The sequence below is a fragment of the Trichechus manatus genome, unplaced genomic scaffold (genome assembly GCF_000243295.1).
Source record: "Trichechus manatus latirostris isolate Lorelei unplaced genomic scaffold, TriManLat1.0 scaffold00170, whole genome shotgun sequence".
NCBI lineage: Eukaryota > Metazoa > Chordata > Mammalia > Sirenia > Trichechidae > Trichechus > Trichechus manatus.
In genome coordinates this window covers 959,248-984,325 of record NW_004444106.1, presented here as the reverse complement: position 1 = coordinate 984,325, position 25,078 = coordinate 959,248, and the positions used below count along the sequence as shown (strand labels likewise).

General features: G+C 49.1%; 1 protein-coding gene across 4 annotated transcripts; it reads right to left on the bottom strand.

Moving 5' to 3' along the window:
* Nucleotides 1-1,633: 1,633 nt before the first annotated feature.
* Nucleotides 1,634-23,717, bottom strand: KDM8 (lysine demethylase 8). Of its 4 annotated transcripts, none has more exons than XM_012558513.2 (8): nucleotides 23,486-23,717; nucleotides 17,149-17,669; nucleotides 14,651-14,817; nucleotides 13,277-13,409; nucleotides 10,318-10,362; nucleotides 5,563-5,712; nucleotides 4,587-4,679; nucleotides 1,634-4,482 (listed from the first exon to the last, which is right to left on the bottom strand). In XM_012558513.2, exons 2-8 carry the CDS (start codon nucleotides 17,647-17,649, stop codon nucleotides 4,318-4,320), a joined length of 1,254 nt encoding a protein of 417 aa, XP_012413967.1. In that variant the 5' UTR covers nucleotides 17,650-17,669; nucleotides 23,486-23,717; the 3' UTR covers nucleotides 1,634-4,317. The 4 variants fall into 4 exon arrangements, with proteins under 4 accessions (XP_012413967.1, XP_023596766.1, XP_023596765.1 ...); XM_023740998.1 differs by lacking the exon at nucleotides 23,486-23,717 and adding an exon at nucleotides 20,456-20,968; XM_023740997.1 differs by lacking the exon at nucleotides 23,486-23,717 and adding an exon at nucleotides 19,830-19,876.
* Between the last annotated feature and the right edge of the window lie 1,361 nt (nucleotides 23,718-25,078).

Below are 25,078 nucleotides of genomic sequence, written 5' to 3'. Positions count from 1 at the left end.
CAGAGCCATGTCTTCAGTGTCAAGCACAGGACTTGTGGCATTGAGCAGTTCCTCTCTGTACCTTATGGGCTGCCTGGGTGCATGCTACTTCTCTTTTCATCCAAGCCCACCTTCAGAGTCCACATTCCTCGTAGAACAAAAGCCAGCCCTGTAGCTGGGATTACTAGCGACACTGGAGCCTTGACAATAGGATGTAAGATTTCATCCTCTGTGTTCATCCCATCTGACAAGGGACATTTGCTTGAGGCAGCCAGGGCCCAAGATCGTGTTTTAATGAATTTTTCCTCTACCCCCTGACTTTAGAATCACTCTACATTATAGTACAATTCTTCAACAGTGGCTCAAGCAGAAGTGGGACCTGTCAGCTGGGATAGATGGGATCGTAAGGCTGGGCCGCTGATAGAACTACAGCTGCACAGCTCCTCTTGGCGGGGACAGGGGTGTGAGTCGCCCATGCGGCCCTCCTGAGTTACGGCTCCTCTGTAGTGATGCACTGCCACTCCTCAATAATGGTGATTGCGCTGGGCAGGGTGACATTCCTATTTTATGCCTCACTACCTTCAGTGGCGCTGATATTTGGTGTAAATGCTTTATATAAAAAATTAGGTATTAGTAATGCCAGATAGGGAATAAACAATCTCACAAGTAACTGATCATACAGCCCTGTTGAGTCCACTCTCTAAGCTCTGTTTGCCCCTTCTCCAGGCCCACTGCCCCTGTCCTTGTTCAAGCACATACCTGGATTAGCACCCTGGCCCCCTGCAGGTCTCCCAGCCTGCCCATCCTCTTCCCAGCCAGCAGTCAGCTTTCTAAAATTCATGTTCTGATGTTGTGTGATATATACTTAAAAAAAAAAAAAAAAGAGCAGCTGCCGAGGCTGCTAATGTACAAGCAGACACCTCATGGGATCTAGATTCTTGGTTTGTAGGTTTCGGGTCATGGTTTCATGGGACACCCCAGTTAATTGGTCTCATCATTTTTAGTGTTTCTGTTCTACCTCCTAGTTTGGTGCCTGGGATCTTAAAAGCTCCCAAGTGGCCATCCAGTGTATAACAATTCATCTCTATTCGCCTGGAGCAACAGAGGAAGGAGGAGTCAGGAATAGGAGGAGGAAATGGAATGTGTGGCTAATTGCTTCCACGAGAAAACTCTCCTTGAACAACTGCCTCCTTTGCCATGAGACCAGAACTGTATGGTACCTGGCTACCATTACTGAACATTTTGATCAAAGAACCTATAAAAGAATCCTGATCAAAAGGGAAAACGCAGAACAGAATTTTAAATTCTCATGGAATCCAGTCTTTCTGGAGCCATTGAGGCTGAATGAACCCTTAAAACTACTGCCCGAGGTAGTCTTTAAACCAAAAACAACCCCTAAAGTCTTTTTTAAACCAAATAATAGTTTAGCTTAATTAGTAAAGAATGTCTCCCTTGAGCACTGGGTTCTTTTAAACAACAATCTATATGGGAAAAAATTGACAACAGCAATTCGAAAGGTTAGATAGGAAACCTTAGTGGGCAGTGAGTTTATGTTAATGGTGAAAGAAAGATTCGGAAAGGGAGGGGGAGAATGGTTGCCCAACTTGAAGAATGTAACCAGTGTCACTGAATTATACACATAGAAATTGTGGAATTGGTGTATGTTCTGCTGTATTTTCAACAACACATTTATTTTGACAGTCTCTCTGCTCAAAATTCAGAAGCCCCAAGGCCTACATGATAAGGTCACAGTTCTCTGGCCTGGTCATGGAGGGCATTCATAGTTAAGAGTTTCAGCTGTCCAGCAAGGCTTTCCTTTCCCTCCATTTCTTCTAGTCACCGGGCAGACATGTCCCAGGCCTCACCAAGCAGTCTTCCCTGGAGTTCCTTGACTTGGAGCTGCAGGACAAGCAGCTGTGCCTGTGGGCCATGGAGCTAGAGGATATGGACTGAGCCTGCTGGGACCATCTCCTCCCCCTGTGGAGAAGGCCTATTGCAAGACGGTGAAGAAGGAAACCAGTGGAGACCTACAGAGATGAGGACATCCAGGGGAGGGAGAGAGGCCTGTCCATGGAGGCCTGAGCCCAGGCTTCCTCCTACAGCTCCTCCGGCCATTCTCAGAGCACCTCCAGTGTCCTTTCCTGCTATGGGAGCAATATATCCGTGCTGTTTGTTGGCTTTGTTTTAGCTTAAACCCGTTTGAATTGGGTTTCTATCATGAACTGGATAAGCCCCAGCACATCTGGCCATCAGGGGCATGCACAATCCAGGATCTTGCTGCACCTGTAATTTTATCTTGAACCACTTCCCTTGTCCCACCCTGGGTGCCAGCGGTCCCGACATCACTGTGAGTACTTCAGCCTCGAGGCCCACGCTCCCTTTGTCTCCTTGGAAGATCCTATGCATCCTTCCAGATCAGCTCTGGCCTCCACTTTCTGAGCCCATCCTCTGTCCCTCTGTGTAACCATCTCACATGGCACCCACCTCCCATAGTGCAGCCCACCAGTTCAGTGATCCCTGCCTGCAGGTCAGGCTCCCCTCGACACTGCTGCTCCCTGAGAACCAGGGCTTGCATCCTTTCAGAACAGGCGGCAGTGAAATGTGCTTGAACAAATTATTTTAAAAATAAAATTACATTTATTTTTTTCTGATTTCTTACCTTATTGAAAAATTTGAAATTATAGAGCTAAAAGAAAATTAAAATCATGTATCATTTCATGACTGGCCTGGATACATCCACTAATTTATCTGGAGCATTTTCTTTGGGACATGTACATATGTGCACACACTTATACGTATATACATATATATAAAAATGTCTAAAAATTAAGAGCATAGTGCATTTTACTTAAATGTGACATAGTGAGCATTTCCCCCAACTTTGAATATTCTAAATGTTTGACTGCAGAATAAAATTCCACTGTGTTCATGGCTGTTTCTTACTGACATAATGTAGAAGGTCCCTAGTTAACTGCTATTACAAATAATGCGGTGATGGTCACTGTTGTACATATATGCTTGACCATCTCTCTGTTTCCTTTGGATGGATTTCTAGAAGTGGGAATCATTACATCCAAATGTGAACATGGACATATAATGGTCTTGGTTGCTGCTAAAATTCTGTCCAGCAGGACAGCCTACCCTCAACCCTGAGGACGAGAGTTTTAAACATCTTTCCTAAGTTAGTAATAGGCATCTTTGTTTTACTCTGCATATCTTTTGAGTGTTGGTGAAGCTGCACTAAAAATTTAAGGTTTATTAGCTTTTAAAATTTTCTCTTTTGCGACTGGTTTGTAATGAATGAATTTTTACCTCATGATCACTTGGTGTCATGCATGTTGTCAAAATCCAGATAATACTTGTATAAATGTCCACCAATTTGTGATTCTCCCAACAAGTGGAGGGCATCTCCTGGTGCCAGCTGTTGGGATATGCCTGCCTGTCTTTAGTTAGAGGACTGGGGAAATGCTTTAATGGTCAAAACGTAACACCAACCAAGGTTTTGAGCAGGTTTACAAGCAACCATCTGTCTTTACTGAGAGCCCGGGTCTCTTTTCTGCCTAAAACCCACCCCTGGAGAGTAGTTATCCTGGGGGGAGGGTGACTGAAGGGGCAGGGGAGAGGGGGCTTCTAGGTGCTGGGGATGGTTCTAGCACGTTATGTGGGTTTATCCACAGTTGAAAATCCATCCAGCTAGATGGCATATGCACTTGTCTGTAGGCAGCTTGTACTTCAGTAGCGACCACTGCAGAACTCTCCCCAGCAGAGGTCCAACTCCTGAGCATGCAGGTAAGGCCCCTCCTGTGACCAGGGCTCACCCACTTCTTTCCCAGGCCTGCAGGCTGTGGCCATCCCCACAGGCCCAGTCACGACAGCAAAGTATGCAATGGTCGTAATTTCTACGGCTCGCGACAGGAGCGGTCACTAGTGACTTAGTTGTGGAGCGGCGGGAGCTGCTGCTGCACACGCACACCTCACCGAGAGCTCTGTGCTGAGGACTGGCACTGCCCTCTCGCCAGAGGGAGACTCAGGCACCGTGAAGTGACTTGCTCCAAATCACAATGCAGTGAAGCAGTGGAGCTGGGTTTTGAACGTGGTAAATGAAGCCACTGCACACACTGCTCGTTTCCCATTGTTTCAGGCTTCCTGGTACCTGGGCCTCAGTGTGAGTTGTTGGTCTGCCTGGAATGTCCTTCTGGGTGGGACACCCCTTTCATCCCAATGCCCCTCCCCTGGGCAGCAAAGGCTTCTTCAGGCACAGGCTTAGTCCAGCTTGTCTCTAGATCCCAGGACTCAGCCCCAGGTCAGGCCTAGAGCAGTGACCCCCTTTTATCTGGGCTACGACCACCAGAAGCTGACTGAGAAGCTTAAGTCCAGAGCCCGCACATAGTGCCAGTACTTAACTGGGATGAACAAGACCTCTCCAGGAGACAAGATGCAGGACAGGAACGGGGCCTCAGCAAACTTGGGGAACTTCTCCAAGTCGGGGTTCTCCACGTCAACCTGTACAAACAAAAGGAGTCACTTTCCTCAGGCATAACTGGGCGGGGCATGGGAGGAGGGGGCACAGGGCGGTCTGCGATGTCACAGCGGGTCCGAGGCTCTACCTGGCTCGTGTTATGAAGCAGGTGTGAGTCATGAGGGTATAAAGCCTCTGACTCCTGCGGTGAATACAGCCGGATGTATTTACTCCCAATCACCTGGAAAGAGAGAGACCTCACAGTCAGCCTCCCTGCCCACTGCTGCTGCCCCCGACTGACCCTGCAGTCCCTGGACCAGCATCCCGTCACCCCTCTGGGCTGCCCACTTGCTGTTCCCTGGGCCCCACCACACTTGTGCTCAGAATTCTGAGTGCATGCTTTTGCTCCAAATATGACTCAATGAAGACCTCGTTATTACAGCTAACAGTAATTAAGCAGTTGACTGTACCAAGCACTGTTTTCAGTGCTTTATGCGTGTTAACTTAGTCCTCAAAATGACCATATGAGTGGGTTTATTATCACATCCATTTTACAGAGGAGGAAACTGAGGCACAGAGAGGTTAAGGGAGTTGCCCAGGTTCAAAAAGCTGGCAGGTGACAGAGCTAGTGTTCACTCCAGGCGTCTAAGAACCCCAAGCTCTTGGCCTCTACTGTATTGCCTCTTTGGACTGGTCAGCTTGGCTGTAAGAATGTTCTAATTTATTAAATCTCTGTGCCTACAGAAACTAAAGTCATTTGGCAGCAGTGGTAAGATGCCCCGCCCCTCCCAACACACACAGTCCTCTCACTGGGTCCTAGGAAGACCCCTCCTTCCCCTATGAGCCACCCTTTCCTTATCTGGAGCAAGAGTTCCAGCAGGAAGAAGCTGACTTGGTTCCAATGGGTGGTAACGTGAGGGCAGGGGAGAGGCTGGGCTGCCAGGACGGACACTCACTCCCTGCCCTGACTGGGGAGAGAGCCCCACCATGAGGCCTGGCACCATTTCTCTTTTTTCATTTCATTTCATCTGCTGCCGTGCCTTTGTTTTTCTTTTTAAGAGCCTGGTGTGGCCAGGCCCCATGGCTGGGCCAGGAGGAGGGACAAGCTCCACAGCAACTCCAACCTGGGCTAGGAAGTTTTGCTGGGGATCCTGATGAAGTGGGGAGACGGTTCCTTGGGGACCAAACCAGGCGTTAATGGTGATCTCGTCTTCCTCCCCGTTGCCCAGGCAGCAGTAATCAGGGATGCTGATGTCCTGCTTCAGCTCTGGGATCTGTGGGTGTTGGGACAGACACGGCAGGTCAGAGACCAGGCCAGCACACACCAGCATAGAAACTGACTGACTACTGGGTGGAGGGCCACTTGTGTGGTAATACTATCACATCACATTTTACTGTCCAGGAATTCAAAAACACTTAAAAATATATACAATCAGCAGGAAAGAGGTGTAATTTTATTTTCAGATCTGTTTCACTATCGAATGCATTTCGTTATTTGCTTCCTTTTTAAAAAACCTGACAGCAGCGCTTTATACTTAAAAACATCAGCTTATAATTAAAAAAAAAATATAGTTATTTAAAAAAATCAATTAAAGAAAATGGGATTGAATATTTATCAACTCTCCGGAGGGGAAGTTTTTCTAAACTTTACTAATGGTAAAAATCCATGGCTGTCAAGTTGATTCTGACTCATAGCGACCCTATAGGACAGAGCAGAACTGCCCCACGGGGTTTCCAAGGGGCAGCTGGTGGATTCGAACTGCCGACCTTTTGGTTAGGAGCCGAATGCTTAACCTGTGCCACCAGGGCTCCTTACTAATAATAAATAAATCATAATTGGTACATTTTAAACAATTAGTATAAAGGCCAACCAACTAGTTAACTTACTTGAACGGAGGTAAATGAGGGGTTAATGTACACAGTTCATACAAATTAATAAGGAAAAAAAGATACTCATACATAAATTACGCAAGTAATCAAAGGACAAAAACCAGATAACACACGAAAACTAATTAGAAATAAGGAAAGGTGTTTGGTCTCATTTGCAAATAAGTTCAAATTAAATCAACAATGGGTCACGGGCTTCCCCTAATCAAATGAGCACAGATTTACCAATCGATAACACGCAGCGGTGGTGAGGATGTGGTAAATGGGGCGCTCTCCTGCAGGGTTGCTGGCGACGTAAATGGGTAAAACTATTTAGGCAGCAGCTTGGTGATGTGCAGAAGAGTCAAAAGCTGTTCACATTCTCTGGCCCAGGTGGCACTGAGTCTGTGCCGTGTTTCTTTGGGAAGAGGTGTTGGAGGGCCTCAGAGGAAGTGACGTCAGGGCTCACCAGGTGGGGCACTGCTGGCTCAGCCATCATCAGGGCTTTGCAGTGATAAGCGTGCATGACAAGCTGATATTTTAATAAGACAATAATCACTGTTTCCCGAGTGTTTTCTTATATCCTACATCTTTCCCCCAGCCCCCTCACCCTCTTTCTGACGTCTTTGCCTCAGGGAAAGGGTGACTCAAGGGAACACATAACAAAGATGTGGGCTCTTGGCTTCTGACTTTAAAAGCCTAGTGTGGGCATCCAGCACTTGCTGCTGTACCCTGCAGAGTCAGGACTGCGCACAGAAACTGCCTCTGAGAAGGGCAGGCCACTCCCAGGTCTGTGAATGAAGTGAGGGCAAATCCCATGTCTTGGACATCTTCACTTCAAACAACGTTCCCAACCAGATTCCAACTTCAAGCGTGGCTGGTTTCTACTTTATGGCTTTAGCACATGGGATCCTTTCAGGGATCAAACAAGTTTCTGTTCAATTCCTCAAAGCCTGAGAGCCACGTGTCAGCAAGCACATCAGACAAGCTTGGAGGTCAGGGCAGGTGGGGCTGCAGTGTTCCAGCCTCATTTGGAAAGAACCAGGGTCTCAAAGTGAAGAAATCACGCACTCTGCCTGAAACCACTTCCTGACCAGACCTTCAGAAGGTGCCGTCGTTAACTTCAGGGTGGAAACCACCACAGCTGGGCTTCTGCTCCCAACTCTTCAGATGGGGTTCAGCTCTCACTTAGCTTGACCCTTGGTGAACTTGTGTCTTCCCCTTTCTGGGCACGGACCCTCCCACCTAGCACTGCTCTCTCGGGGAACCCCTGCTGTGTCCCACCATGGGGCCTGGCCAAGGCCATACGGCCAAGTTCTTCAGGCAAGACGAGCCCTCCTGGACCTCCAGCTCTATCTAACAAGTTGTTTAGGTTCCAGATTTCAGGGTCTTCCTGGATATTCCCTTTCTCTCAAGCCCCACACGTCCGACCAATCTCCAAGTGCCAGCAGTTCAGATACCTCAAACCTCTCCACTTTCCCAACCTCCAAACTAGTCCTTCTGCTTCCACGCTTGGGTACCTTCAATTCATTCTTGAAACAGGAGCCGCAGGGATCCCCGAAACACTTAAAACCCTCCACATTAAGAACAGCCTTCGTAATCCAGTCCCCTGCCTACTTCTCAGGCTCTTCTGCTACTTCCCTCCCCCACTCATGCTCTCCAGCCATGCTGCATGTTTCTGCCCCTGAATGTGCACGCTCACTCTGTCCTCACACCTCCACACTCCTGGTGCCTCCCAGCTGGCGAGGCCCTTCTGTCTCAGGACTATAGCTCATCTTTCGGGTCACTGCTCACACACTGCCCCCTTACAGAAACCTTCCCTGGCTGCCCTTGCTAAGGCCCCCAGTCACCGTCATCAAGCCACCTCTCTCACGTTCTTTGAGGTACTCACCGTCTGATGCATTTTGCCTTTTAGGTCACTATGGGAGGGGAGTGACCCTGTCTTCTTTACCCCTGTGTCCCCAGTGCCCAGCATAGCACTTGGTGCAGAAGAGGGACTCAGAAGGACCCCCGCCCTAAGGGCAGTGCTCCCAGTATGCATCCTGGTCAAGACATGCATCCACCAAGTACAGAACTGATCAAGTGAGTAGGGCACGGGCGAGAGGGGCAAGGAGAGGCAGGCAGAAAACCAAACTGTGAAATCTCCTCAGGATGAGCCCTGCTCTAGTCAGTTTAGCTTTTTAGCTTCCTAACTAGACAGCTTTGAAAATGCAAAACACAATCCAATTGCTGGTACGCTACTCTGTTCTCTTACTTTGTTTGCATTTAAAAATAAAGTTGATTTTTTTCTCATCTGATGATTATACCAACCTGTTGCCATCAATTGCAACTCATAGCAACCCTATACAGGGTAGAACTGCCCCATAGGGTTTCCAAGGAGCAGCTGGTGGATTTGAACTGCCGACCTTTTGGTTAGCAGCTGAGCTTTTAACCACTGCGCAACCAGGGCTCCCTGATGATCATACATACTCATTACAGAGGATTTGGAAACCACAGAAAAGAGAAGGAAAAAACCACTCACCGTCCCTCCACCCACAATCACTGTTAATCTTCTGTAGCATTTCTTCCTGTCTTTTAAGATAATTTTGAGATCACTCTATATACAATTATGTGTCCTGATTTTCTCTCTTAACGCACGACTGGCCATCCCTACGTTACCACAGCCTCCACCTGAGTGTCACGTGGCAGCTGGGGCGCAGCAGCTCACCGAGCGCACGGTCACCAGGGCCCTGGGGACAGGCAGAGCCTGATCCGGGTGATGTGGTGGGCCTGAGCTCGATCCTGCACTTCTGAAAGCTCTGGTGAGGCCAGTGCTGGTTGGGGCCACAATGAGGGACAGCTCTAGAACTCTTCATGTTCTGTCCTTAAGGGGCTGATGTGGCCGAAGAAGCAGTGAGAGCAGTGCCTGCCCCTGCAGGAACACATTCTGCCTCTCCTCTCGCTCCACAAGCACCCACCCTTGCAAGTTCCCTGGTGCTCCTGTTGGATTCTTTCAGAAACATCACTTCTCATCAGGGAACTCTCCTGCTCAAATGCCTCCCAAGGCTTCTCGATGCCTCACAGATAAAACCCAAGCTCCTGGTCTCGCCTTCAAGGCCCTCCACCCTCCCCCTTCCACCTTATCCTTGCTCTGCTCTTTGAAACAAACCTTTCCAGGTGGCTGCCGCTCCTGGTACACGGGACTCTCTGCCCCTGTCTCTCATGTGTGAAGTCCTCTTGCTGGGAATGTCCTCCTGCCTCCAGCGTCGCCGAGTCCTACTCTTCCCTCTCAGCTCCAGCCAAGTCCACCTCCTCTTCTCTTCAACAAGTATATCCCAATGGTCTTCTATGTGACCAGCCAGGACTGGGTACACAGAGAAACCAAACCCTGCCCCTACCCACCAGAGGTACCCAGGCCCAGGCAACAGCCATGTCAGCAGCCTCTTGAGATAAGGACAGTATCGGGCATGCACAGAGAACTCTGGGTGTTCTGAGGAGGCAGGGACTTGCCCTTTCTGGGTTGGATCAGAGCTTGCTGCCTTTGCCTGGCGTAGTGATTAAGAGCACAGCTGCTGAACAAAAGGTCGGCAGTTCAAATCCACCAGCTGCTCCTCAGAAACCCTATGGGACAGTTCTACTCAACTCGACAGCACCTAACAAGAAGAAGAAGTCCCTGCCTGGCTCCCTGGGACCTGGTTCCTCAGTCCTAACCACTCTGGGACTTCTAACTAGGTGTCCCCTCTAATCTGCCTGTGGCCTCTTCAACCCCCCGCCCATGCTGGAGCGTCGCCCAGTCCTGGACTCCTGGACTTAGCACGCCAGCCTCAGGCCTGGCGGCTTCACTTGTGCAAATAATTCCCTTTGGTGAGGTGGGAACAGAGCAAGCCACAGGAGGGCTCCCTCACCCACTGCAGAGAGCGGCACCAGTGGGTGGGCGGTGTCAGACCCTTTCCTGCCTCTCAAGTCAGAGCTGAGGAGGGGGAAAGAAGAAGGTGAGAAGCTGAAAGGGAGAGAAGCATGGTCTCCAGACTTACCTGCTCAAAGAGCTGGTGCTGAGCAAGGTACCCGACATCCTTCGGCTAATCCACAAAAAAAAAGCAGAGGTGACAGAAACTCCAGTGAGCTGGGATGACGCCCTCCTGGTTGGTGGCTCTCAGCCCCTGGTGTGCCCCACCCCGCCTGCCACCCAATGGTGCCCCTCCCACCCCATGCTGCTTGGCCCTCCTCCCCAACCCCTGCAGGCTTCCTTCCTGGGCTCAGGGATCCACCTCTCAGGAGCAGGGCTGGGCTGAGGGCCAGGAGACTTCGGCCTTGTTCTGCCTGTGCCACTGATGGATGGCTGCCCTAACTAAGTCACTCCTCCCACCCCGTGCCCCTGAGGCTCAGTTTCCTCAAATGAAAACTGAAGGGGCTGTACAAATGTGAGGATGTTTCAAATAAAAATAGGATTGCGCTAGTAATATACATATTACTTTGAAACTTGCTTTTTTCACTTAGTGATACATCATGAATCTCTCTTCAGGTCAATCTATACACATCTAACTCATCTGCTTTGATGGCTACATAACGTTTCACAGAATATATATTATTAATTCAACTACTCCCCTATTGGAAGACATTCAGATTGTTTTGCTCATGTTTCACCAAATATCCTTAAATACCAGTCCTTACTTTTTTGTGGTACAAGCATCTAAACACAGAACTATTGAGTCGAGAGGTACGTGCATTTTAACTTTTAATAGGTTCTGCAAGTTATTTTCCCAAAGGTTAAATCATTTATATTCTTACCAGCAATTAGTGTGAGTGCCCGTTTTCCTATCTTTGGGTATTATTGGATAGCATCATCTTGTAAAATACTTTGCCAATCAGATGGGTAAAAAGGTCAGTACTTTTCAAACGGGGCTCCACGGTGCTCAAGGGGTTCCCTGCATATGCTGGAGGGGCCTCTGGGAAGGTCAGATGGGGCAGGGCAGATGTGAGTCTGGGGACCAGTCCTACCTAACAGCAGCCACAGCAGAACCTGCTTTGGTCTCGGAGCTCTGAAGCTAATACTGCACAGAAGGTCCTGGAAGTAGACTGAAGGTCCCTCTCTACAATCCCTCTGTCCATCCATCCCTCTCCTTCATTCCTTGTCCTTTCTTCTTTCCAACAAATGCTACTAAGAGGTTGCCATGTGGCAGGCCCTGTGCCGTGCTCTCTGCCTCCCAGATATCCTGGGCGAGAGGACCCTGACTGCAAACATCTACCAAGCACTGACCATGCGAACTGCGCTAAGAGCTTTATGTTTGAACCTTCACAACATCGCTGTGACATACGCATTATCTACCTCGTTTTATAAGTCATGTACTAAGGATTCAAGGGGTTACATAACCAGCCAAGGCCTTACAGCTAGCAAGGGAGGAGCTAGGATTCGACCCTGTTCTGACTAATCCAAAGCCCATCGGCCACGCCACTCTGTGAACTGGCCCTAGTTAGGCCTCTCTGCTCTGCAGACAGGCTCCTCCCAGCAGAGGGCAACAGCATCAGGCCTTCCCAGGTGGCCTGGCAACGTGGTGACTCCACAGCTCCCTTGTCCAGGCCTCAGGTGACAGTGAACTGAGTGGAGGTGAGGTGGGAGGGGATGAGTACAGAAGGCAGGAATGGACAAGGGTCAGTGAGCCCTGATAGGAAGCCACCGGCAGAGAATGACCCTCAGTGCCCATGGAGGAGGCTGGAGATACAGGAGTGAGGGAGATGGGTGGGAAAGGTGGCAGGGAGGGACAGGGGTGCTGGGTGGTGCCTCAGGAGTTCAGTAACAAGGCCAGGAAGGCCTGTGGGAGAAACTGTTAGGCCAGCACGATCATTGGCCTGGACACTTTGATTGCAGCAGGTGCATGATTAAATGTGATTGGAACTTTCAGTGACTGGGCCTGGTCCTGCCTTTGGGAGTGGGTTGTTGAGGAGTGTGTGGAAGAAGTGCAAACCATTGATGCTAAATCCTTGCACCCTTGTGAAGGACCCTCCCTTAGGGCCAGGAAAGGTGGCTGAGACCATAGATTCTGGGCGAATGTCCCTTTCCCTACTGTCTGTGCACCCACTGCAGGCTTCTCTTGTTCTGACCCAGCAGGAATGGTGCAGCCACTCTAGGGCTTGGCAGGCTCTGTTCTCTGTGACCTGGGTCTAAGAAGAGGAAGCTACCCACCACCCTTACTGTTAAGAATCTGAAAAGATAAAATGGTGTGGCTGCCTCGAGCAATGTCTGGCAGTTCCTCAAAAAGTCAAACATGGAGTTACCATATGACCCAGCAATTCCGCTCCTAGGGTGTACACAAGGGAACTGAAAACATAGGTCCTGACAAAAGCTTGCACACTAATGTTCACAGCAGCATTTTTCACAATAGTAAAAAAGCAGAAACAACCCAAAAGTCCACCAACTGATGAATCGATAAACAAAATATGGTATATATCCATCCAAAGGAATATTACTTGGTCATAAAAGGAATACAGTACTGATACATGCTGTAACATGGATGAACCTTGAATACACTATGCTCAGTGAAAGAAAGAAGGCTGACGTAAAAGGCCACCTCTCCTGTGATTCCACTTATATGACATGCCCAGAATAGACAGATCTATAGAGACAGAAAGTGGGTTAGTGGTTGCCAGGGGCTGGGGAGAGGAGAATGGGGAGTGACTGCTGACGAGTACGGGGTTTCTTTTAGGGGTGATGAACATGTTCTGGAATTAGACAGTGTTGATGGTTGTATGATCTTATGAATATACTACAACCAATGAATTGTACAAAAAAAAAAAAAAACCCCACAAAGACTCTGAACTGGGTCCCTGCTGTCCTGTCTGCCCAGCAACTTTCCTTCCTTGCTCTGACCATCCTCTGACCTGACTTTGTAGGCTAATTCCTCCAGAAAGCTCCCACTACTACCGTGGAGGTTATCTGCCCAAACACAACATGCTCTCTCTCCTAAGTGTCAGAGGAAACAAGTCAAAGTGACCTACCTCATCCACGACGTATCTGCTGATGAACTCGTTGACGGTCATGAGTGTCTGGGACCAGTCTTCATCTGTGTACTTGGAACCTACTTCCACTGGGACAGTTCGGCAGCCAGCAATTTCCTGGATATATTCCAAACTATTAGAAAAATATACACTGTTGTTATCATCATGAATGTTGCTAACACTTATGGGTACCGCCAGTGTTGGGTGCTAAGTGTGCTTAACATGCAGTCTCCCACTTAATCCTCACAAAACCCCTACGAGGTAGAAACCACTGTTATCCCCCACTTTACTGACGAGGAAACTCAGGCACAGAGAGGTAAGGTTGCTTGCCCAAGGTCACACAGCTAGTACATGGCACTGGGTAGCTTTGCAGATCGAGCCAAAAAATCTGATTTGCTGACATTCCTGCTGGGCTGCTCTATTTCCCTACTTGCTCCTCTCATTGTTCAACTTGGCACTAAGCAGACGAATTGTCTTTGAGCAAATGGTGGGCAGTCCAGGGGGGCGGTGAAGTGCCTGGCCTCTGAACTCCAGTGGCCCGGGTCAGACTCCAGGCCCAGCCAGTTACCGACCAGGGACCTTCAGCAAGTTACTTCACCTCTCCAAGTGCCCCTGTTCCTCATCTATAAAATGGGGATGATGACCTTAGCTGCCTCATGGAAACCAGGGCGGGTAAAAGAGATGAAACATGGCAAGTGCCCGCTGGGGCCTGGTACTAGTGAAGCTAGTAACGAACACTTGCTATGATGCGGCACCTGCATCAAAATTCCTTTACACACACACATCTCAGTGGGAGCCACTGCCTCCAAAAACCAGCACCACAAAGACAGGCCGAATGGATGGACCCTTCTTAAGACACAGGGCCTCATTTCCGGAATGCTGCACAGCCGTGGCATCACGGACAACCTCCAGCTGCCTGGTGAATCTGAGAGGGATGAGGAGGATAGAGCAGACGTGCCGAGGCAGTAACCACCAGGGACCAGGGAGCCCCAGCGGGTGGGGGTCGGGGGAGGGGGTGCTGTCTCTCGGGTTTTTATTTCTACTCTTAAACTCCACAGCTCTGAGAAGGTCCACAGAGTTCCTGAGATCCTGCAAACTTGGATGACAGATTTAACATGAGGATACCATTTAGGCACTTGTTAAAAAAACTAGTCAGGGCAAGCAAGCAGTTGAAGGTAAGAATCTTAAAACCTCTGGCATAAATTCAGAGCACTGTACTTTTTATTCTATTTAACCCCTCAGCGATCAATCCCAGGGGCTGGTAGTAAAGTCCGCAAGGCTGCATTTACTTGGGGATGAGGGGGGAAGTAAGGGAGTCCTCGATGGACCCTAAAATGGGAAAAGGGACCTCATTGCCCTTGAGTGGCCACCCACCTCCACTTCTTCATGCATGGCCAGTGGTTGGCCACGCCTTCCAAGATCACAGGTCTCTCTGGAACCAAAAAATGTTTCTTGAAATACTCGAGGGATGGGCAGTGAAGGCGGGGGACTGTTCTTTCTAACTTCACATCTGGAATCGGAATGTGATCACTCCTTGCTTTCTGTTTAAAAAAAAATTGAAACAAAATGGCAGCAACCACAGAAAGTGAAAATTTCAGGTACTCCATGACGAATCAGGAGGAATCTGCAGCAACAGGAAGATAGCTTAGGTGCCAGTAATAACAATAATAGTAGATGAGATCAAGATGTTTCTTCTCTACCACCTCATTAAGAAGCATGTCTGTTCAAATTATATGTATATTGCAATATATTGCTTTTACAGAAATCCTGCAATAGAGAAGAAAGCTTATCCCCCTAAACTCCACCATCTAACTTACAAGTATTCTTTCTTTTTCTTGTATATTCCTTTCCCATCTTTTCACACATACTTATCACTGATTTGCTGGTAGATAGATTCATGATGAACACACAACCCTAACTCTTCTATCCAGTAATTCATCTAAAGCAGCTTCCATGCCGCTACCCAGTCCTTATACTTTGAGTGGCTACACTGTAATTTACTTCACCATCTCCCAAATGGATGACCTGAGCAAGTGACTTCCTGTCTCTGAGCCTCCGCTGCCTCATCTGTTGGGAGGTAAGATGCCCTAAGTTCCCAGGACTAATGGCTGGCACACGTCAGCCCCGCGCTCCCACCGCTGGACCCCACATCGCTCATTTGCATGAACAACCACAGGAGTGGCGGCAGCAAACATTCTTCCTGCAGCCGATGCGTTAAGGCCTTTGTGTTCTCTCTTTGGCAGGCTTTCCTTTTCACATACCCCATCATCAAAGAGGCTTTCCCTGACTGCCCTGTCTGAGGCCAGCGACTCCATCTATCTCACCATCTGAGACAGGAAGTTCTTTGACAGCCTAGCTAGAAGGTAAGCTGCAGGACAGGGTCAGGGCTGATTTGTGCTGCTCCCTCCAACCCCAGCATATCTGGGCCACTGCTGTTGCTAATAAAGCAGCTGAGCAAAGCCTGCTCTACAAGGAAGAGGATGGAGGCACCCAAAGGCCAGGACACTTGCCCGAGTCACATGTGGTGAGCGCAGGCTGACTCCAAGCCTGAGCTCTTGCCCCTCTACCTCATACACTGCTCCGACACTGCCCTATGCTGGAGATCACCTCGGGTGTGAAGCCCCCTCCATATTCCCTTGGGACAGACTTGGCCGGGGGGCAGGGAGGGGTCAGTGTGGCACCTGGGTAAAGGGTACAGACAGTTTCCTTTCATCTGCATGTTGCTTTGCCCTCTAAAAGATCAACCACCACAACATGCCCTTGGCCCCTCGGCTCCTCCGCAGCCCTGGGTATTGGATTAACCATTGTTTGCTAACGTAACAGCCCAAAAGGGGCATCTTGCCGCTTTTGCGGTTTGCAGTTCTCTTTTTGTGACCAGAGATGAGGTCAAACATCTCTCCGTATGTTTGTTTAATAGACCAATTTCCTCCTTGTGTACAGTCTGTTCGTGCTCCTGGCCTATCTCCTGAGGCCCAAGATTTCTCCCTGTTCTGTGTAACATCTGCTCATGTGATAAAGATATTCACTCTCTGATACGTTTGCTGTAAAAACTTCTCTTCCCAGTTTGTAGGACTTCCTTTTAGTTTGGTTACACGCATGTGCCTTTACTGACTTCCATTTGCATTTGTTCTGATATATAAATAATACCCATTATAGGAAAATACAAAAAAGTATTTAGAAAAAAATGTAAAAGCACCCATAATTCCACTCCCAGCATCCAGCACATTCCTGGCTCTTTTCTTTCTGGGGCCATTTTACAGACGAGGAAACTGAGGGTGAGGGGAGTTAGCTGACTTGCCCAGCAGTACTGGGAGTGAGGCCTGTGGTTCAGTGCTGGTTCCTAGGGAGCCACCCTCTATCTGTAGGATGCCCTCTGGCACACACACTGAAATACCAGAAACTACACAGGCAAGGACCCAAGGCCTGTGACAGACTGGTCACCTGGAACAGAAGTCAGCCAGTTGCAGTGTCTCATCTGACCTCAGCAGCCAGGGACAGAGGCAGCCAGGACAGTAGGAGACACTTCAGCAAGCTGACCAGGAAAAGGCTGCAAGAAACGGGCTAAGCTGGCGGCAGCTCACCCACACAATCAGTCTGCGCTGTTTCTCTCAGGAACCACCAGGCTTCCACCCTCCTTCTCCCCTGAAAGGGCCCTGCTTTTGCAGAAACTGAAAACAAAAAAAAAAAAAAATTAAAAACTGAGAAGATAGCCTGAGCTGCTCCATTTCCAAAATCCACAGAGACACCATTCTCAGGCAGGGACGTGTCGGCATTTCACGGGCCTTGTCCTGGTGGAGAGGCAACTCAACACTTCCAGAAAAACGTGCTGTCGGCTTATGCTAGGGGTGGTCAGTGACACTCTCACCCGATACCTTTGTGCTGGGCTGCTCCCAGGTCGGGCCTTGGGCAGGCCTTTTCTCAGAGGGAAGGTGTGCCTGGAGGATGGTGGCAACTTTAATGAGGACATCCCCAAGGATGGCCGCCCCCATCAGCAGGCCCATGTCGCAGACCCTCAGGGCTGCAGCCACGGCGGCAGTGTCCCCTGGCATCTCACACAGACACACGGCTTTCAGAAGGCAGCCAAAGGTGTAAACCTGTCGCCAGCCTTTGTCCACATCCTGCCACGGCCCTGTGTTGAGCTTCTCCCAGGAGTAGTCCAGGATCATCTCGCTTGTCTGCAGACACTCACTCCTTCTGCCCCCGTAGAAGAGCTCAGCAGCTCGCTCCAGCAGCAGAACTACACTCCTCTCCACTTTTTCACCAACGTCCAATTTCAAGCCTTCTTTCGTGGGTGGCAGGAGTGCCCTGAGGGCCTCCCAGAGGGCACCTGTTCCTGCCTGGGGGTCTCCAAGATGGTTGGTGCCTTCTGCCATCTGGCTCCGTCTCACAGTGCCTGATGGAGGAAGAAGCAAAGGTTACAGACCACGAGCAGCCTTGGTCCCCTAAGACATGTTCCTACAGCTCCCTGTTCTTGTCCTTTCTAACACGCATCTCATCTGTGACAATTTTTCAACAATAATCTTCCCTGGTAGGCATAAACTCTGTGAGGCGGGACCCACATCTGTCTGGGTCACCACTGTATCCTCGGGGCCTGGCACAGCTCCTGGTTATGCAGTGGGCACTGGATAAATGTTTGTTCAGGGAGGGACATGCACTTTTGCTTGCCTGGAATGCCTCCAACATCCTTCCTCTGCCTGGCAAACTCCTAACCAACCTTGAAGGCCCATTTTAAATGACCCACTGTCTGAAGCTCGCCATGACTCTCCAAACACGTTCTGGGTTCCCACGTGTGAGCCTCTTGCAGCGCTTGTCACAGTGTACTACAAATACCTGCTTGTATGTCTGTCTCTCCAGTACTAGACTGTGAGTTCCTCCCGGCCAAGAATGAGCCTCATTTCTCTTTATTTTCCTATAGCCTAAAATCAGGCCCTGGCTCATAGTAGGCACCTCATAGGATGTTAAAGGAATAAGTTCTTAACTCCTCAGGAAGAAACTTGGAAATACATAACACCTACACAGAAAGGGAACTCCTTGGGTGGTGCAAACAGTTAATGTGCTCGGTTGCTAACCGAAAGGATGGAGTCCTCCCAGAGGATCTACTTCCGAAAAACGAGCCTCTGGGTGGACTTGAACCTCCAACCTTTAGGTAGTAACTGAGCACATTAACTGTTTGCACCACCCAGAGACTCAGCCTCCTGGAGGACTCATAAATGTCTCATGTGAACCTCCTCAACAGCCTTCCTGGACTTCCAGAAAAGCTGCACAGTCCAACCCGCCAGGGCTGTCTCATCCATTTGCCACACGAATGACAACACGTGGGCTTATGGAAGGGATCCACCAACTGGCCTCCCTGGATGTCTCATCCCCTGAGCATCTTATAAAGCAACCTCGAAAAGTCTCACCTTGAGCATCTAAAAGACAAAAGGCTTCCCTAACAACCACTTATCTGCCTTACTATAAAACTGGCTTCCACTGGGGCCTTAGGTACCAGCTTTATAAATTGGCCTCGTAGAGTGGCTTTATAAAACAGCCTCCCAGAGGGTTTCAAATGGGCGATAAACTAGTTTTCCTGGGACGCTGATTATGGGCTTTGTAAACCAGCCTCCCAGGATTTTATAAAATGGACCCCCATAGAGCACATAAGGATCTTACAAAGCCAGCCTCCTAAGGCAGCCCAAAGTGCTGCTTCATAAACCTCCTTCCCCAAGTGGCTTCATGCTTTGCTTTGTAATCTAGCCCCACAAGGTGGCCTCATGTTTGGTCTTCAGAAAGCAGCCTCTTACGCTGCTTTGCAAATTGGCCTTGGAGGCTGGTTTGTGTCATGCTGACCATGACATACCCTCTTGAAGACCATGTGAAAAAGCTTTCTGGGAAAGAGGCCTCAAGTTGGCTATACAAGTCTCCTCCCGGCCACATGAAATAGCCTTAGAAAAATTCCAGAGTTCCTCAGTGAATGGCCTTATAAGGCCTTCAGGGACACTTATGATGGCACTGTTTGACTGTCTTCCAGGGTTGGGAATTTCAGGAGAGCTGTATGAGTTAGTTTTCAAAGTGGCTTTCCAGATTGCCTCTGTATTAGCCACTTGAAATGGCCTCTCACAAGGCCTCATGATTGACTTTAAACACTGGCCTCCCAGAGGGCCTTATGCTGACAGCATGAAGCAACTTTCCAAAGTGAAGTGGCATGTGACCACATCAGGCTGAGTGGTCTTATGGCCTGATTCCATACGATTCTCAGAACCTCTTTTAACTTGGCCTTCTAAAAAACTGTCGTATCAAAGAACCTTTGGGAGAGTGTCATGGATTGAATTGTGTCCCCCCAAAATATGTGTCAACTTGGTTAGGCCATGACTCCCAGTATTGTGTGGTTGTCCTCCATTTTGTGATTGTAACTTTATGATAAAGAGAATTAGGGTGGGATTGTAACACCCTTATTAAGGTCACACCCCTGATCCAATGTAAAGGGAGTTTCCCTGGAGTGTGGCCTGCACCACCTTTTGTCTTACAAGAGATAAAAGAAAAGGGAAGCAAGCAAAGAGTGGGAACTTCATACCATCAAGAAAGCAGTGCCAGGAGCAGAGTGCGCCCTTTGGACCAGGGTCTCCTGTGTGGAGAAGCTCCTAGTCCAGGGTAAGACTGATGACAAGAACCTTCCTCTAGAGCTGACAGAGAAAGCCTTCCCCTGGAACTGATGCTCTGAATTTGGACTTCTAGCCTAGATTGTGAGAGAATAAACTTGTTTGTTAAAGCCATCCACTTGTGGTATCTGTTACAGCAGCACTAGATAACTAAGACAGGGAGGAACCACACGCTGCTATATTAAAGTCTTCCAAAGGAGCCTCATAACTTCTTTTAAATACTGGCCTCCTTACACATTGGGGCCTTGTCTGAAGGCCAGGTGAAATGGCCTCTCAGATTTTGTTGTAGTTTTAGAAACCAACCTTCAATATGGTTCCTTATAGTGCCAGGATTCTATTGGTTGTGTCCATCAACTCTCCAGAGGGCAGTCTCATGTTGGCTCCTGTTAGCCATGTGGAAATAACCTTTTAGGAGAATGGGCCTTACTCTGGCTGTGAAACACTTTCTGTTGGTTGTATGAAACACTTTTCCAAAGGAGCAGGCCACATATGGGTTGCAAGAAGCAGCCTTCAGACAACAAACCATTTGTGATGGCCTTACCTGTACAGGCTGTGTGAAATTGCCTCTCTGAATGGCCTCATGTCCTGGCTTTACAAATCAGCCTTCCAGCATGACCCACATGTTAGTCTGATAAAAATCTTCTTCAATAGTTGTATCAGGCAGTTTTCCAGAGGAAGGGATCAGCTTGAGCAGACTGGTGGCCTGGCTTTATTGATTGGCTCCCCAGAGCTCCTCACAGAATTGCTTTTCAAAAAAGGTTATATTAAACAAACAGTATTCCAGAGGAGGGAGCCAGGTATAAGTTGTACGAAATGGTCTTTCAGAATGGTACCGTAGACTGGCTTTTAAATTGGCCCCCCAGAGTTCCACAAAAAACGGCTTATTGTGGGTTGTGTGAACAGCCTTCTGGTTGTCAGGTATATTGTTAATTGCCCTTGAGTCAATTCTGACTCACTGTGACCCCATGTGTTACAGAGTAGAACTGCTCCACAGGGTTTTCTTGGCCATAATCTTAATGGAAGCAAACTGCCAGGCCTTTTTTTTCACAGTATTACTTGGTAGGTTCAAACCTCTGGGTTAGCAGTTGAGCACAAACTGTTTGCACCACCTAGGGACCTTGTTGTCAGGTATGCTGTTGTTGTGTGCCATCAAGCTGATTCCGACTAATAGTGACCCTACATGACTGAACAGAACTGCCCCATAGGGTTTCCTAGGCTGTAATCTTACTGGAGCAGATTGCTAGGTCTTTCCTCCCTAAAAGAGTGGCTGGTGGGTTCAAAATACTGACCTTTCGTTAAGAGCCAAGCATCTAACCACTGTGCCACCAGGACTCCTTTAGTCAGGTACAGGTGGATATAATTCATCCAAACCAGGATGCTATATTTATATCTGGACAATACTCATAAGCTTGGGTTACTTCAGTTGAATTGACACCTATAGTCACCCTAAGTATAGGCCATGTGACAAAGACCAAGTGGCTTTGTATTTTCACTTAACAAGTTGGTCTCCCGGAGCTCAACTGGTATTGGTCTTAAAAGACCTCGGTGATCACAGAAAGCTTTGGATTTTTTGTTACGGTTGTTGTTCTTTTGTGGGGACGGTGTCATGTATAGAAAAAACCTGAGTGACCTTGTGTCCCGGCTTTGTAAATTGGCCTTCCAGAGTGTCACACAGGTTGGCCTCATGACATGGACAGCTTTCAGGGGAAGGTGAGGTACAGGCTACATAGAACAGCTTTTCTCAGTGCACTGTTTTGGGTTAATAATTTAGTCCGTCAAAGCTCTTTACGTAGAGGCTGGTTGGTGTATGCAACGCTCTTCGTGGAAAGTAGGTCAGACGTGTTATATGAGACAACCTGTCAGAGTGGCTTTTGTCTTGGCTTTATACACCAGCCTCCAGGAGTCCCTCACGTATGAGCCTTATGAAGGGCTTCTTGCTGGTCATATGAAACACAAAGGGGCCAAGTATAGGCTGTACGGAACAGTCCAAGTGGACATGGGTCCTGATTTCGTAAGTTCACCATCTAGCCAGAGTTCATTATGTCTACCAAAACCAAACCAAACCCGTGCTGAGTCGATTCCAACTCATAGCGACCCTACAGGACAGAGAAGAACTGCCCCGTAAGGTTTCCAAGGAGCACCTGGTGGATCTGTACTGCTGACCTTTTGGTTAGCAGCTGTAGCTCTTAACCACCACACCACCAGGGTTTCTTCATTACATCTAGGCCTTGTAAACTGGCTTTTGGTTAGCTGTCAGTAACAGCCAAAGTGGGTTCCTGTTGACTACACAAAATAGGCTCCTAGGAAGTCACCAGTCATCCGAGTTCTGTTAAGTTAGTTTTAAAAATCAGCAACCCTAAGGTACCTCCCAGAGTGGTCTTTAAGTTGGCTGGGTGAAACGGCCTGAGAATCTCACCATGCTTCCCAGAGGGTCCTGGGTTGGCCATGTGGAACAGCCACCCTGAGGGCTCCACAAAGGCCTCAGAGTGACCTCCTGAAACAGCCAACCTGAGAGCACCATGCTAGTCATGAGGAAGCTTCCCGGAGGTGGCCTCCAGAATTTATTAGCCTCCATCTGCCTTCTGGGAATAGGCTGCCTACAAAGTTTTGTAATTTCTTCAATTCTGTTGTGGCAGTATTCCACAGAAACTGCCAATAACAACAGCTTTCTAGGGAGCTCTGGGAGACTTTCCAGAGGGCTCGGATAATTTTCCACAAAGCTTCATTCAAGGGCACAAGGGTGCCTCTGGCCTTCCGGGGTCACAGTCTCTTGTTTGGGCGTCCGTGTGGCCTCAAACACCTACCCAGCTCCTGACCTTGGGCTTGCTAGTTAACCCTTTTGAGCACGGTGACATCGGCTCGACAATACTCATCTTGTTGGACCTTGGGGGGGGGGACAACGCGATACCGATGCCACACAGGTCCCGAGAGAGGCTCTACGCCCGCGGCCCCACAGGGTCCTCGGGACGCGCGGACACCGCAGGCTCTAGGTAGCCCACACCTACCTTCCACCCCGAGGCCTCAGACCCTTCCCCACCCACGGCGCCTTCCCAAGGCGGCATTTCTCGCGGCCCATGTTCAAGCGTTTCCAGTCGGGCCAGCTCCAGGCGATGACAAAGGGCTGACGGCATGAAAGCTACAACCGGTTTCTACTTGCGGATACAGACAACGCCAAAAAAATCGCGCAGGCGCACTACACCAACACGACATAAATAACTGCGCGTGCGCAAAATACCCTGCGGGCGGATCCGTCTCACGCGTGCGCAAAATGAAATTACTGCCGCAAGCAGAGCATTGCGCACGCGCGCTGCCTTCCGCCTATCCGCTGGCAGCGCGGGAGAACTGGAGGGGCAAACTACGCGGCGTTCTCAGAGCGCATGCGCTGGTTTCCTTCTCGCTCTCATTACTACTTCGAAGAGCGGCCCTGAGCTTTCAAGGCGCACGCGCGGGGCCGTCCCTCTTCTCGCTTCATCTCTTACCAGGACGCCTGCGCAACCCTCCCTTTCCAATCCCGGCCTTTCGACTTCTAAAGAGCCAGAGCTACCAGCGCTCTCGAGTTGCTCAAACTGACCTCTCTTGCGTTTGGGTGGTGTCGAGGTGCCCCGGGGCTGGCGAAGACTTGTTCCGTCTTGTCTGAACTCTCCAACTCCCTCCTTACGCCAAGGGTTGCCCGCAGAGTTTTGATCGCTCAGAGCTCATCTGATCACGACGGCGTGCCTAGGAGCGCCGAGTGATCGATGCCGTGGCCCCGCCCCGCCCTGTTTAAAAGGCGTGCAGGTGCAGGAGATGTAGAAGGGTTGGGTCTTTCCCTTTGTTTCGTCTTCCACGTGAGTAACACCTGCTTCTTCCTCTTCAACAGTAGTAACCATGTACAAAGCAGTTTCACTTCCACCGTTTTGTCTTATCCTTACAACTAACATTATTCGTTCTCCCTATTTGGTGGGGAGGTAAACCGAGGCTTAGTGAAATAAAGTAGCCAAATACTTAAACTTCGGAAAGTTACAGATCCTGAGTTTGAACCCTTCAAGTGCTGCATCCACGGCCTGTTGGAGTGAGAAGAACCTGAGTTCCAATGTGGAGTGACAGGCAAATGGCCCCGGTACACACTCTGCCATCTCAGCCTTGATGCTGAGTGGTGCAGGGGTCACTAGAAGTTTTTTTCTTTTGAGCACATCCTCTCTCTTTGGTCTCCAAGGAAGCAGCAGGCCTTTTGCAGCATGGAACAGAGGGAGTAGAAAGTTCTACTCACACTGGGCTTGGAATCTGTAGAAAAGGGAAGGGGAGTCATTTACTGGTCACCAGGGATGTGTTAGGAGCCCTGGTTGCACAGTGGTTAGGTGCTCGGCTGCTAACTGAAAAGTTGGCAGTTAGAACCCACCAGCCGCTCCACGGGAGAAAGATGTAGCAGTCTCCTTCCCTAAAGATTAAAACCAAACCCGTTGCTGTCAAGTCAGTTTTGACTCAGCGACCCTATAGGACAGAGTAGATTTGCCCCATAGGGTTTCCAAGGCTATAATCTTTGCAGAAGCCACAAGGGCTCCTTCCATAAATATGACAGCCTTGGAAACCTGTAGAGCCCCTGTGAGTCGGGATCAACTTGATGGCAATGGGTTTTAGGAACGTGTCTGGCATTGTTCTGGGCTTCTTAGACTCCTTAATCTCATTTAATTCAGCAATCACATGAGGTAGAGATTATTATGTTTTACTCACAGACAAGGAGACTGAGGCTCAGAGAAGTTAAGTGGCTTGCTCAAGGCCAATTCAACAGATCAGTAGATTCTAGGTCTGAAAATACTGCACTAAATGAACTCAGCCCCTGCCCTCAAGAATCTCATAGATAAGTGAGTTTTACAAATACTTACTGAACATTTACCACGCACCAGGCACTTTCAAACCACTTTATAAATACTAGATTCATAGATAATTATTATCATCATCATCCCAAGTTTATGGTGGGGAGGGGAAATAAAGCACAGAAAGTTCTCATAACTCACCCAGGTTCACTTGGATGGTGGGATTTGAACCCAGGCAGTCGCAGCTCCAGAGGCCACAGGCTTATCGCTGTACTAGTTTGCCTCCCCTTTGAGTGGATGGGCGCCCTGGTGGTGCAGTGGTTAAGAGCTATGGCTGCTAACCAAAAGGTTGGCAGTTTGAATCCACCAGC

Excerpts from the sequence above, each read along its gene's own strand:
- KDM8 (XM_012558513.2), bottom strand. The coding sequence starts at position 17,649 with ATGGCAGAAGGCACCAACCATCTTGGAGACCCCCAGGCAGGAACAGGT. Across the intron at positions 4,680-5,562 it reads AGCAAAACTTCCTAGCCCAG|GTGATTGGGAGTAAATACAT; the intron begins GTTGGAGTTGCT and ends CTCTCTTTCCAG. Across the intron at positions 4,483-4,586 it reads TGCTTCATAACACGAGCCAG|GTTGACGTGGAGAACCCCGA; the intron begins GTAGAGCCTCGG and ends TTGTTTGTACAG.